Below are 13,830 nucleotides of genomic sequence, written 5' to 3' on the forward strand. Positions count from 1 at the left end.
AGTCACACACATACTGAAGTGCAGGACGTTTACTGCACAATGACGCTATAAATGGTAAAGGCAGAAGGAAGCAGGATTTCGTAGACAAAGTCTCAGACCAGGACACAGACCTAACATCCATGGAAGGGAAGAGGAGTACAAGCAGGTTTGGGCAGCAGGAACAGAACACACTGTGGTTCTGACAGAGTTTGAGCCAACCAAAGGATTCTAGAGCAAATAATTCCTGTTAGGGGAGTCCTGTGTTGAGCAGAAACACCCAGACCCTTGCACTCTACCTGCTCCCACACTGGTTGGCGCTGCCCAAGGACAGCATGGACTTAGCTTGAAAGCCAAGGCATTTCCTGAAGGCATTAATGACCGGAGCTGTGGTCTAACTGCATTCCTTGTAGCTGGATGGTAAATTCTGAAAGATCTGTGTGGCAGAACACCATGGCCGTCACAAATGACAAAAAGCTTATGCCTCAGGCTGGGCTCTGGGTGATGGCAGTGGGCAGGGCAGCATCATCATTAAGAATCTAAAACCACAGCTTGTACATCATGGAGGCTGGGATCCAAATTTACATTACCCACAGGGCTGGCCAATTGACATTATACCTGGATAAGGGCCAATGAGAGTGCTTGTGGTTTCTGGCTGAGGAAATGCCAAAACAGGAGGAACTATCCCACAGTCCAGACCACGAGTCTGGCTCACTATAAGCTCACAATCACAAATTACAAAACCCACAAGGACACAGTCCACCATTAGTAAGACAACAAACACCGGGATCAAAATCTAAGAACCTGAATTCATGTACAGATTATTCAAGATCTAATGTAACATGGATAGTTTTATAATGCACCAAAAACTAACAGAGAGCAGAAAGTAGAAGAAGCATGGGAAAAACCTGGTAAATAGAAACAAATCAACCCTTAAGAAAAAGCAAGATACTATTAAAAAGAAAGTAACATTTGAAAAAACAAAAAAATTTCTGGAAATAAAAGTCACTGAAATTTTTAAAACGCAGCGGACTGGTTATAACAGTTGACCAAGACACAGCCTAAAAGAATTAGTGAAATGAGCTACAGATGAGAAAAGTACCCAGAATGAAAGAGAAAATCATGAATGGAGATATATGACATGTTTAAGAGCATAGACAAAAACACCTTCCATACACTTATCTAAACAGATTTTCTCATCTAGAAAGAAGTAATTAAGAAATTAGGAGGAAATACATTTTTAAAAGAATGGCTGGCAATCTCCAAGACTTGGAAGACATAAATCCTCAAATTCAAGAGGCCCAAAGGCAAAGCCACACATTAAAAAAAATCGTGGTGAAGGGCACCTGGGTGACTCAGTGGGTTAAAGCATCTGCCTTCTGCTCTGATCGTGATCCTAGGGTCCTGGGATCGAGCCCCACATCAAGCTCTCTGCTCAGCAGGGAGCCTGCTTCCCCCCATCTCCTTGCCTGCCTCTCTGCCTACTTGTGATCTCTGTCTGTCAAATAAATAAATAAAATCTTTAAAAAATTAAAAAAATTTAAAATAAATTAAAAATAAAAAAATCGTGGTGAAACTAGAACCACAAAAAACAAAAGGAAAATCCTAAAAGCTGCCAGAGAAAAAGACAGATTGACATGAAAGGAAAAGGAGTCAAAGAAGACTATAGAATTTTCTAGGACAATAACAGAGGTCAGAAGACAATGAGCTAACACCTGCAAAGTGGCGAGGGGAAAACCGTCAACCTAGATTTTGTACCCTGCTCAATTATCCTGCAAGACCAACGCCAAATAAAGACGTTTGTTAGAAGATAAAAACTGAGAAGGAAGCAGTCACAGATAATGGTAAACGGCTGAGGACTGTCTTTGGGAAGAAGAAACTTAAACCCAGTACAGAGGAGGAACAATCATAAGGAGAATCATGAGAGGGGAAACATAGTAAATATGGGTGTATATTAACATACGTGGACTTCATAAAACAATAATAAAGATAAATTTGGGAGATACAAAACAAAGTATCTACAACACCAGACCGCGTGCAACACAGAGCAGGCGGCCAGTGAAAGCATCCTGTGGTCCTTGTGATTTCCAGAAAAGGGCAATCATACATATTTGTGAGTCAATCAGACCTACTTAAATGTTCCTAATAGCCCCTGAAAGAATAGGAGTAGAGTGGCTCCTAGCAGGGGGAGGGACGGTGAATTAGGAAAACTTGATTCATCTAACAGACAGGGGAAGGGAGCAATGTTACAGTAAAGATCACAAAATAAGGTGACAGAGAAAACCCAAATAGGTCTCTCTATTCACTATGAATAGAAAAATAAGTTCATCAGTCGAAACACACATTATCAGATTGTAAAGCTGAACAAAGATCCATCTCTATGCGTTGCAGCTGTAGTGAGAAATATTCGTTGGGGCATAGATCTTCTATTCTCCAACGACTGCCCCATGATTGCACTATGTCAGCCCTCCTCTCGGTGGCTGTTTGGTACCATGATGACATGTTGTCAAAAGTCCAACATGTTTCATAACTTGCCCTCACCAGAAAAGTCTCATTCCAGCCTCAGTCTGAACCCTGTTTGAACGTCAGTGGCAGTCTCAGGCAGAACGCGTGTCCCCTCCACCCGTCGGGCTCCATCTGTCTGGGGCCCCAGCAGCTTGGGGTGCAGAGAGCACGAGGTCTAGTCCTCAAATCCTTCCTCCTTTCTCTCTCCGGTCTTCCCACACTTCACCTGGATTCCAACTTGGGTCTTCACAAAGCCTCACTTATGGCCAATGCATGGAGAGTACCAGAAGGACATGAGGGAGGACATGCTCGTATGTGTTGCCATAGAAACTTCAGTTTGGTTCCGCCTGGGACTGTGGGGCTCAGCTGGTCCAGTGGTGTCCAGGAGGGGGGATGGGGTAGTACTCAGCTTTACCCCCAGTTCCTGTGACATGGAGAAGCAATTCCAGAGGGATATCAAGAAATGTCTGCCCCTGACTCTTCCCAGAAATGGCCCCCCATGATATGGTCTGTGGCATGTGGGCACCCCAAGGGTCCCCCGCCCCCCACCTGCTGTGCTTCCTCTACAAGAGGGCAAGGAAGTGGCTTGGGTCGTACATTGCTCCACTGGGGTTCCAGGGGAACTGGAGCAGGGTGGGACTAGCCCCTCCTTTTCCCTGTGATGTCTTTAAGCCTTCAATAATCTCTACATTAAAAGCCATCTGTGGGGCGCCTGGGTGTCTCAGTTGGTAAAGCGTCTACCTTCGGCTCAGGTCATGATCCTAGGGTCCTGGGATCGAGTCCCACATCGAGCTCTCTGCTCTGTGGGGAGCCTGCTTCTCCCTTTGCCTGCCTCTCCCCCTGTTTGTGCGCACTTGTTCTCTCTCTCTCTCTCTCTGTCAAATAAAATCTTAAAAAAATAAAACTTTTAAAAAGCCGTCTGCCGGGCACCTGGGTGGCTCAGTCGGTTAAAGCCTCTGCCTTCGGCTCAGGTCGTGATCCCAGGGTCCTGGGATTGAGTCCCGCATCGGGCTCTCTGCTCAGCGGGGGGCCTGCTTTCTCCTCTCTCTCTGCCTGCCTCTCTGCCTGCTTGTGATCTCTGTCAAATAAATAAATAAAATCTTTTATTTTTTATTATTTTTTTTAATAAATAAAATCTTCTAAAATAAAAAGCCATCTGCGTCCATGTGCCAGTGTACTCGCAGACTTCAGGGACTTTGGGGGACACAGAGCAAGGGCTCCTCTTCTTCCCTATGAAGGAAGAGGGAGCCTAGAAAGAGCAACGAGCGAAGTCCTGGGCTCCACAGAGGACACTGACTGCTCAGGAAGGGCAGGATGGCCAACAACGGCCTTCTCTCTAGTCCTCTGTGTGTGTGCCCGTGCATGGAGAGGGGGTATCAGCTCCAAGGGGTGCTTCCTGGGAAAGCTCCGCGGGAGAGTGACTGTCCCAGCTCCTTCTGGCCACAAGAAAGTGAACTGTGGGGGCGTTCGCCTCGATCCCCAGACGAGGACAAAATGGCACTTGCTGTCTTGTCACATGCTGTCTTCAAGAGACAAGAGTAAGACTTGAAAGTACAACACGGTGCAAAGTAAAGAGTTGGGGGAGAAAAGCTCTCGTAGCAAACACTCATCTAAAGGAAACGGACTAGTAAATACCTTTAGACAAAGCAGACTTTAACGCAAGAGGCATTACTAGGATAAAAAGGATCACTGTATTATTAAAAAAAACTAAGCTACAATGTACCTAACAGCATGGACTCAGGACATATAAAGCAAAAAATGACAGAATTATGATGAAAATTCTGGAAAAAAATCACAATGGGACATTTCTATATACCTCTATTTGATAAAACAAACAAAAATTAGTAAGAATCTAGACTATTTGAAAAACCTATCTAATTTTATCCAAACAATTAGAGATTCTATGTACAAGTATATATGAAATGTTTACAAAAACTGGCTGCAAAGCAAATCACAACAAATTCTAAATAACCAATTCTATTCAGACCCCTTCTCATAATCACAGCGTAATAAATTAGAAATAATAAAATACACAAAGTGTGTGTAAAAGAGAAGAATGCTTTAAGGGGAAAAAACCACCTTTTGCTCCCATTCGGTTTTTTAAAAAGGTTTTATTTTTAAGTAATCTCTACACTGAACATGGGTTCGAGCTTACAACCCCAAGGTCAAGAGTCGCATGCTCTGGAACTCCTGGGTGACCCAGTCAGTTAAGTGGCGCACTCTTGGTTTCGGCTCACGATTTCCCGGCTGTGAGATCCAGCCCTGCATAGGACTCCACGCTGAGCACAGAGTCGGCTTCAGATTTTCTCTCCGCCCCCTCAACTGTGTGTGTGCAAGTGCCTGCTCTCTCTCTCTCTCATGCTCTCTCAAATAAATAAATAAATCTTTTTAAAAAATTGCATGCTCTACAAACATGTAAGCAAGAGAGCTGCAAGCTTTCATCTTATCACTGCTTTCCATGTTTGGTTTTCGGGAGAGCCTGGGTGGCTCAGAGGGTTAAGCACCTGCCTTTGGCTCATGTCATGATCCTGGGATCGAGCCCCGCATCGAACCCCACACTGGGCTCTCTGCTTATCGGGGAGCCTGCTTCTCCCTCTCTCTGGGTCATTCTCCCCCCATTTGTGCTCTCTGGCTCTCTGTCAAATAAGTAAATTAAATCTTTTAAAAAAAATACATGTCTGGTTTTTGGAACAATTCCTACTGTAAAAAGTTTATAGCAAAAAAGTTCAGCTGATTACAGGATATTTATTTAATATCATCAAATATACAACTAGTAATCTTGAGGAGGGAATACACTGAGAGGATATGCAGTTATAAAAGTAACTTCGTGTTAAACATGTCAAAAGGAAGGCATATTTTTATTTTTCCACTTTTCACATATGCTAGAAGACAAAGAAAAATAAATTCAAGCAGTTAATTAACTCTTGGGTGATTGAAGTCTTTCATTTTATTTGGTAACAAGAAATCCAAAATTAGTACTGAATGTCTCATCTTACATTTGTCTGAAAAAGAATGATCATACGTTCATTCATCTAGGTGTTTCTCCGTGGGACAGGAGCTGATTAGTTGATTTCCGGGCCCCATCAAAATTCTAGCTGGCTTAGTTGCAGAAATGGACAAGCTGACCCTAAAATTCAAAGGGAAGTTCAAGGCATCCCAAATGATCCAAAACAATTTTGAAAAACAAGAACAAAGTTAGAGGACTCCCTTCCTGCTGGTAACATTTGGAAACATAAAATGTATGCTACCAATAACACAAGGATGGTGGGTAACCTGCTTTAAGATTAACGCACAGATTAACGCAGCTTGGTGAGGGGGTAAAACTCACGGGAGGTAGGCTGTTAAAAATTAAAGCTGTATGTGTTAAAACTTAGGGCAACCATTAAAAATGAGGCATAACTAATAATAACTGTACAGTGAAAACAGACTTACTAAAAAAAGAAATACTCCATCCAAATGTAGGCAAAGAAAGAAGGAACAAAAGAAAGAGAAAGAAATTACCGAAGACCTGGAAAACAAAGTAAACAACTAGTAAGACAGTCGATGGAAATGCAATCCTATCAGTAAGCATGTTGAGTCTGGTGACAGGGTTCATATCCCTAATACGTTCTTTTAAAAGCACCTATAAACCAATAAGAGGGGCACCTGGATGGCTCAGTGGGTTAAAGCCTCTGCCTTCAGCTCAGGTCATGATCCCAGGGTCCTGAGATCGAGCCCTGCATCGGGCTCTCTGCTCAGCGGGGAGCCAGCTCTTCCCCCCCCCCCCACTTGTGATCTCTGTCTGTCAAATAAATAAAATCTTAAAAAAACAGCAACAACAATAAGAAAAGACTTCACAACAGAAACACTGGCAAAGGAAATGGAGAGAAAATTTGAAGAGACCAAGTGTCTAGGAAATGTGAAAAGATGTTCCATTCTCTTAATAATCAGGGACATAGAAATATCAATATAGGGGCGCCTGGGTGGCTCTGTGGGTTAGGCCTCTGCCTTCATCTCGGGTCATGATCCCAGGGTCCTGGGATCGAGCCCTGCATCGGGCCTTGGCGGGGAGCCTGCTCCCCCCCCGCCCCGCCTGCCTGTCTGCGTACTTGTGATATCTCTCTGTCACATAAATGAATATAATCTTAAAAAAAAAAAAAAAGAAATATCAATTTAAAGTAAAATAACTATCATTTCAATTCAAACTCATCGTGTTGGCAGGGTTCAAAGTCCATTATCAGTAAGTGTTGGCAAGGCTGTGGAAACAGGACCCCATGCCCCGCTGGTGGGAGTATCACTGGGCACCATCTCACTGATGAGCAATTTGTTGAATTTAGGGAAGAGGCAGGCGCTCCTGTCACCCCCTCTTCTGTGTCTGGGGGTCGTTCCCAGAGAAGCTCAAACATAGGCAATGAGACATGAACACACATGTTGCTGCCAGCAGGTTTGTTTTCATCCCCGGCGGAGGGGGAAGTTAACTGGACTTTATTTATTCAATGAAATACTATACGGTGGTTAAAATGAATGAACCAGATATTCTTGTTTAAACAGGACTGTATCTCAAAAACAATGATGCTTTAAAAAAAAAAACAAACTGCAACCTGATATGGAATGAATTACATCATTCACATAAACATTTAAAATACCCAAACCAGTGGTATGCCCTGTTTACTGATGCACCAAGACATAGGTGGGATCTCCAACCTCTGGGAAGGGAAGGAAATGGACAGGCCCTGCCCTTATCTGTATCCGTAACTTTCCACTTTTAAAGAGACATCTATCTACACCGCCTGCGGACTGAGCCCTGCTCCTGCCGCCTTCTAAGGCAGCTCCACCCCTGGCCTCCCTGGGGTCCCATTAGGTGAACAAAAATATTCTACTTTTCTCCCCCTCCCCCACTCAAGTTAGTTCCAGTTGGGTTTTCTCTCGTGTATCCAGGAGGCCTGCCTGTACTTTCTCTCTTCCTCGCCCCCCACCCCCATTTCATTTCTAGTTTTTGCCTCCTGCTAGATGTTCCATAAATATGGGTGTGCGTGAACCTGTCCAGGAAAGGGAGCCGCCAACTCCAAGCTCTCTACCCTTTCTTTTGGGATATCTCTCAAGGTTATAAAGAGCATTCCTGCAAGGGGCTGGAAGGCAACTTGGGGTAAACATGTCCCTTCCCACTCGGCCTCAGTTTCCTCCCAAATGCCGGGTCCGGCCCCTTCCAGCCCCAGCACTCTATGATTCTCGGAATTGTGTCCTCTCCTGTCGAAAACAACACTCGGGCATTTCACAAAAGCACCCAACCCCCTTGTTACCCTTGGAACCACAGTCCGCTTCCCTGGAACCCGGACTGCACAGAGCTGGTCACATGAACCCGGGCTCGCTTTGGTGTGACGGGTTTCTTAGATCCCTTTGTGAGCGCAGGTTTTGAAAGGGAACGACCCGGGTTCTGGGTTTGAGAGGAGCAGGGGGATCCGGCGGGAGGAAGGCTGTCGGAGCCAATCAAGCCGCCTCCAGACCCCAGCACGTCGCCTCGGCCGCGCGCGGCGGTGTGTGCTCGGCTCTCCCGCCTCCGGGTCTCGCCCGAGGCTGCCCGGGGAGGCGAGGACCCCAGGTGAGAGGCCGGGCTGGGGGGGGGGGGGCGGCTGGGGGCGGCTGGGGGGGGGGGCAGGCCGCGCGGTTCGGCCCGGGCTCCACGACGGGCTGGCCCGGGGCTCAGGGCGTGTCCGTCGCCGCCCGGCTGCTCGCTCGACACTGTTCGCTCCTACCGGCTGTAGATGGAGCTGTCTGGGTTCCTGCAGCCTCCGACGAGCCTCGGAGTGTTTCTCTTTAAACGGCCTGAGAGGGACATGCCTCCCAGGATGCAGTTTGTATCAACATGGCAGCTGCTGTGCAGCTCCCCTGCTGAAGAGGCGCCGGGACGGCAGCGCAGCTCGCAGCCGGGGCCGGGGCCGGAGCCGGGGTCGCAGCCGCGGCCGCAGAGGGGCCGCGCGCGGGCCGGGGGCCGGTGCTGAGGGCCGGGGCCCAGCTCGCGGCCGGGGCGCAGCCCGCCCGGCCGCCCGCACCGCCGCGCGCCCCGCTCCGACGCCGCCGCCCGGCTCGGCCGCTCCGTCCCCGCCCGCCCTGAGCAGGCCGGGCCCGACGGCCGCGCGAGCCCGGGCGGGGGAAGGCAGGGCCGGGCGGGCGCCGCCTGCGGAGAGGCCGGGGGGCCGGCCTGCGCGGGGCCGCGCGGCGGCGGCGGCGGCGGCGGCGACTCCGGGCCGGGCCGGACAGCGCACGGCCATGGCCGAGGCGGCCCCGGCTCCGGTGAGGGCGGCCCGCGCGCGCACGGACGCGCGGACTCGGGGCCCGGGGGACGGCCTGCGCGTCCCGGGCTCGGCGGCCCGGCCTGGGGTCTCGGTAAGGGACAGAAACGCCGCGACGTGGGGGGTTGGGGGGGGCCCGGCGGGCTCGCGCGCCCCTTAACGGGGGCGGCGGGGGGGGGCGGGCTGCGGGATGGGAGCGGGGCCGAGGATCCGGCCGCCGTCCGGGCGAGGCTGCGGGGACGCCGGGGCCTGGCACGCTCGCGGGCCCGGAGGTGGGCGCCCGGGGCGGCGCGCCTCGCTCCCTGCGGAGCCGGCGCTGCGTCCGTCGGGGTTGCCGCCGCACGTTTTCCGCAGAGCTCGCCCCCGCCGAGCCTCCCGCGGCCGGAGCGCGGCGCTGACGCGGCTCTCCCCATTTCGCAGAGCGGAGACACTGAGGCACAGACTCCTGGCGGCGACCTGCCCGGCCTGCCCCAAGGTCACGTAGCGAATCCTCCGTGGCCCGGTGCCCGCGTCCCCAGAAATGCCAGCCTTCTCGGGCCGCGGGCCTGGACGGGGAGGGGCGGCTCTGGTGGCGGCCTCGCCTGGGTTAGGGGCCTGGCCCGGCGCGCGGTGGACGCGGCCCGTCGGGGGGAGGTGACGGCGTGGTGAGAGGCTCGGCAGCGCCCGGCCGAGCGGTTGCGTCGTGGGGAGCAGGTGACCCTCGGGCTCGGCGCCTGGGCCTCCAGCTTCTGCGTCTGGAGCCCCCCCCCCCGCCAGATTTTGGGTGTCCAGACGGATGGGGTCTGGGGAGCGAGCTCCTAAGGGTTTCGTGGCCGGTGGTCCTGCTTAGTGGGCCATTCTGAAAAACCAGCCCTGAAATCTCCCCGCAGACCTGCTCTTTGAGATGCGGTGGCCGTGCTGGAGAGCAGGATGGCTGCTGGGAGTCAGCGCCTGTGAGCCTCAGTTTACTGTTGTGTGGAGGGGGTCGGGATACATGCTTTCTAAAGAGCCTCCTGGTTCAATAAAAATAGTAATCATCTATTGGAAAAATACAGCAAAATGGAGATTTAAAAATGCCTACCTCTGGGCTTTGGTCTCTAGGGCCCTTGAATGGTATATAATTCTGAGTTAACCACACTGGGTCATTCAAGAAAATGGCATGGCTTTTTTATAAATCGGTATGAATGGTGATGTATTTTTTTCTGCTAATATGCATGAGTCCTGGGGACCCCATCCACTTGGGATGCACGAGATAGGGAGGGTGGGTTAAATCCTATGATCTATAGTCTAGAATTCTCCCCCTGCCCACAACAGTTTGAGAATGCAAGCTTATTAATCTTAGATACTATATTTATAGCTCCATCCCTCTATGCTTAGGGTAAAATTGAGCCACAGGTTTACTGACACGGAGGACATTATAGCAAGGGGCTTTAATTTAGGGGTAGAGGACAGGTATGTTCCTGTGCCCCCCTCAACCCTCTACAGTCCTCCAAATCTGGAATTGGAGAGAGCCAGTCTAGTAACAGCAAAGAAATGGTATTTTCCCTTGAGCTCTGATTAGACTAGTTGGTAACCGTATCTTACTCTGCTGGCTTTAGGCTTTAGGTACTATACTGGAGCTTTTTTATATATAATTAGTTTTTTCATTGTTTTAGTTAAACCCGTGTATTACTCAGGGAGACTAACTTGGCCTCTGGGGATTTTTCCTTCCCATTAGTTGTAGGCAAATACCCTAATCCCCCCTCGAAGGACAGGACCATAATGTGCCTATTGTGTTCCGTTATGCTGGTCATTTTCCCCTGGCATCTGAGGCTCCTGTCCCAGAGGGCTGTCCTGTCTGCCCTTACCTGTGACAAGTTGAGACGTAACTTGATGAATCTCCAGGTTTTGGGGTCTGTGAACCCCTTGAAAGTGTTTGCAGAATTGTGTGTGTGTGTGCCCGCCTGTGGTTTTGTTTTGTTTTGTTTTGTTAGTTTTTTGAGGGAGAGAATCCACAACTTTCATTAGTTTTCAAAGGGGTCTATGAAATGTCTTTATGGGTAAGGCCTTGCCAACCATAGACCCTCCCACGGGTCTGTGTTTACTCTCCAGGCTTCTCTGAATTATAGAGGCAGAAAGGATTCAGAACACTTAACCTGACCTGCTACCTGGGTTGACAGCTGAGACCCAGAGGCAACCTACGGTGTCTTGTGGCCAGCCTGCGGTGTGACCTTGGGCGAGCGGGTTGGCCTCTCCAAACTTCCACGCCTCCCTGTGCTAAGTGTGGGTAACAGTTCTCAGAGTCCCAGTTTCATAGGGCTTCCTGAGGATGACGTGAGAGATAGCCCTTTGAAATGCTTAACACAGTTCAGGGCGCACAGTAAGTGCTGACTAACTGTTAGCTGTTATCTGACTAATAAGCTCTCACATCTGGTTAGCTGCAGAACTATTGGATCATACTACCTTGAGAACATTCCGCCTGCACAGGCCTTCGGTTTCCAATTCTTGGCTTAACGTGTGGTGCAGTCTCGGTGAAGGCCTCGTAAGTGAATGAATGAGCAAATGAAGGAAGGAAAGTGGGAGGAGACACAAATTAGTTGAGACGGCTCTGACAGATGACCGAAGCAATGTCATGCTGTCCCCTAACATTGTTTTTTCACGTGACCCAATCATTTATATTGTTCATTCAGTCAGCAGACATTCATTGAGCACATACTCTGGGTCAGACTGGATATGCTCCCTTTCAAACGAAGAGAACGGGGCTTCCAGTTACATTAAAGATCACTTGTACGTGGCCCAGCAATGGGTCCTTCAGCAGATTGGCTGAAGGAAGATACGAGCAAATGGACAAACATGTTATAGAAGAACTTCGGTTCGGTTCCGATAGCGCTGTTGATGGGCTCAGTAAACCCAGAGCTGGCCACTCAGAAGATCTTGGCTTCACCTTCCTGGTGACACAAGAATTCTCCCAACACGAATGTGGCTAAGGTGGGGATCAGGGAGAGAGTGAATAATGAAAATCCCCAAAGGAGTCAGTCTTTATGTCCGTTCTAGTCGCCCCACCAGTCTTGACGAGGGTCACAGAATGGCTGACTTCCGCTCCATTTCCAGCCTCTCCAGGCCTCTGCTTCTCCTTCCCCACCTCACAGACCACAGGGAGGAACTCAGACCACCAGAGCACGCCTCCTGCAGTAGGGACCATCGGCCCTGGGCGCTTTGGCTCCCGCGTACAAGGGGCTAAACTGCTGTCCCCTGGCCTGGCTCGGGCAGGGTGTCTCTTCTCTCTGTCAGCCTGGGGTACCCAGAAGCCCATTCGGCCTCTCTCCGTAGACGTGGTTGGTGAAATTGTATTAATAAGTCCACAGTTCAGCTTTGATCAGAGTCGGGGAAACTTAAGGTATCCCCTAAGTTTTCCCTTAAGACAGAGGGCACAGGGACTGCCTCCTGACACAAGCAGGAGCAGTGGGGCCACATGTCAAGTTCCTCGTCGAGGGACGTCCTTTAGTAGCCCCGCTGGGGTCTCCTCCCACCTTGCTGGGAGTCTGGGGGTCATAACGGTGCCCGGCCCTGACAGTTCTGCTCTTGTGGTTTACAAAGTCTTATTTTCTTTGCTGCTCCGTGCTCAAACTCCGTGAGGTGGCAGGTGTGTCAGATACTGTCCTTGTGCTACGGGCAAGGACAGGGAGAACCGAGAGGCCGCGTGAGCCGGCAGTAGTCGGCGGGGACAGGACCGAGAGCAGAGGCCTGTATCTGGTCCTCTGGTCCACTTCTAGTCCTGGGTGGTCCCCGTGAGATGTGTGTTGTGAAGAAAGAGACAGCTCTAACACAGACGGTGGCCACCTTTTCTTTGTTGTTAATAATAGTTTCATAATTGATACCTAAATCAGCTCTAGGCTCTCAAGAAGAGACTCGTGTCCGCGCAATGTATCTTCTTACCAGGAAACCCATGACCCTTTTCGGTGGGTGCCGATCTTTGGCATTTACTTTGCCATCTGGATTCTGTGGCCTTCAATCCTGTCCTTTCTCTCCTTGAACACAGGTCCAGCAGCTGGACATGGAGACCCAACGCTCGTCACCTCTGTCATTCCCCAGTGTTCTGCAAGAAGAAACCCCACGTCAGGCCCCCGCCGGAATCCCCCGAGAAACTCTGTTTCAGTCCCGCGTTCTTCCCCCCAAAGAGATTCCTTCTTCGTCTCCCCCCATTCCCCGACAAGGCTCCCTGCCCCAGACTCCCAAGCTAGAGACCTCTGGCCGAATGCCGCATGTTCTCCAGAAGGGACCCTCACTCCTGTATCCGGCCGCTTCTGAGCAAGAGACTCATCTCCAGGGTCCCCTGACTTCCCAAGAAGAGACCCAGTATCCACCCCCAGCTGCTGCTGAACAAGAAATATCACTTCTGTCCCACTCCACCCCCCACCAAGAAGCCCCACTCCACTCGCCTGAAGTTCCCGAGAAAGACCCCCTGTCCCTTTCCCCCACAGTGCCGGAGACTGACATGGACCCCCTGCTTCAGAGCCCCGTTTCCCAAAAAGATACTCCCTTCCAGATCTCTTCTGCAGCCCAGAAGGACACACCGCTCCCTACGGCGGAGATCACCCGCTTGGCCGTGTGGGCTGCCGTCCAAGCGGTGGAGAGGAAACTGGAGGCTCAGGCCATGCGGCTCCTGACCCTGGAGGGGCGGACGGGGACGGCCGAGAAGAAGCTGGCGGACTGTGAGAAGACGGCCGTGGAGTTTGCGAACCACCTGGAGAGCAAGTGGGTTGTGCTGGGGACCCTGCTGCAGGAGTACGGGCTGCTGCAGAGGCGGCTGGAGAACATGGAGAACCTGCTGAAAAACCGAAATTTCTGGATCCTGAGGCTGCCCCCGGGCAGCAATGGAGAGGTCCCCAAGGTAAAGCCATCCCAACTGGGGCCTCCCAAGGAGGGATCCGAATTGCATGTGTTTTAGGAATTTCATATAAAAGAAGGAAAAAGAGGTGGTTAAGGAGACAGATATAATGATACCTAGTTGCTAGCATGACTTCACCAAGCACAAGACACGCCAACATCACGTTTGTCCTGTTGGTTAAGCCCTGGGTAAACAGGTCAGAGGACCTCCTAGTGATCAGGGATGGTCAGTTCC

At 50.6% G+C, this 13,830-nt stretch overlaps 1 protein-coding gene across 4 annotated transcripts in view; it reads left to right on the forward strand.

The window, feature by feature from the left end:
* Positions 1-7,748: 7,748 nt before the first annotated feature.
* The window catches only part of ZNF777 (zinc finger protein 777), a 29,033-nt gene continuing 22,951 nt past the window's right edge, over positions 7,749-13,830 (forward strand). The window contains exons 1-3 of one of the 4 annotated variants that reach the window (XM_032305067.1): positions 8,204-8,384; positions 8,743-8,844; positions 12,748-13,599. In XM_032305067.1, the coding sequence (XP_032160958.1) occupies positions 8,223-8,384; positions 8,743-8,844; positions 12,748-13,599 (1,116 nt within the window). In that variant the 5' untranslated portion in view covers positions 8,204-8,222. Of the gene's footprint in view, positions 8,060-8,203; positions 8,385-8,673; positions 8,845-8,925; positions 9,226-12,747; positions 13,600-13,830 lie in introns of those variants that run through there. The other 3 variants (XM_032305069.1, XM_032305068.1, XM_032305066.1) reach the window with 3 other exon arrangements.

The sequence above is a fragment of the Mustela erminea genome, chromosome 11 (genome assembly GCF_009829155.1).
Source record: "Mustela erminea isolate mMusErm1 chromosome 11, mMusErm1.Pri, whole genome shotgun sequence".
Classification (NCBI taxonomy): domain Eukaryota; kingdom Metazoa; phylum Chordata; class Mammalia; order Carnivora; family Mustelidae; genus Mustela; species Mustela erminea.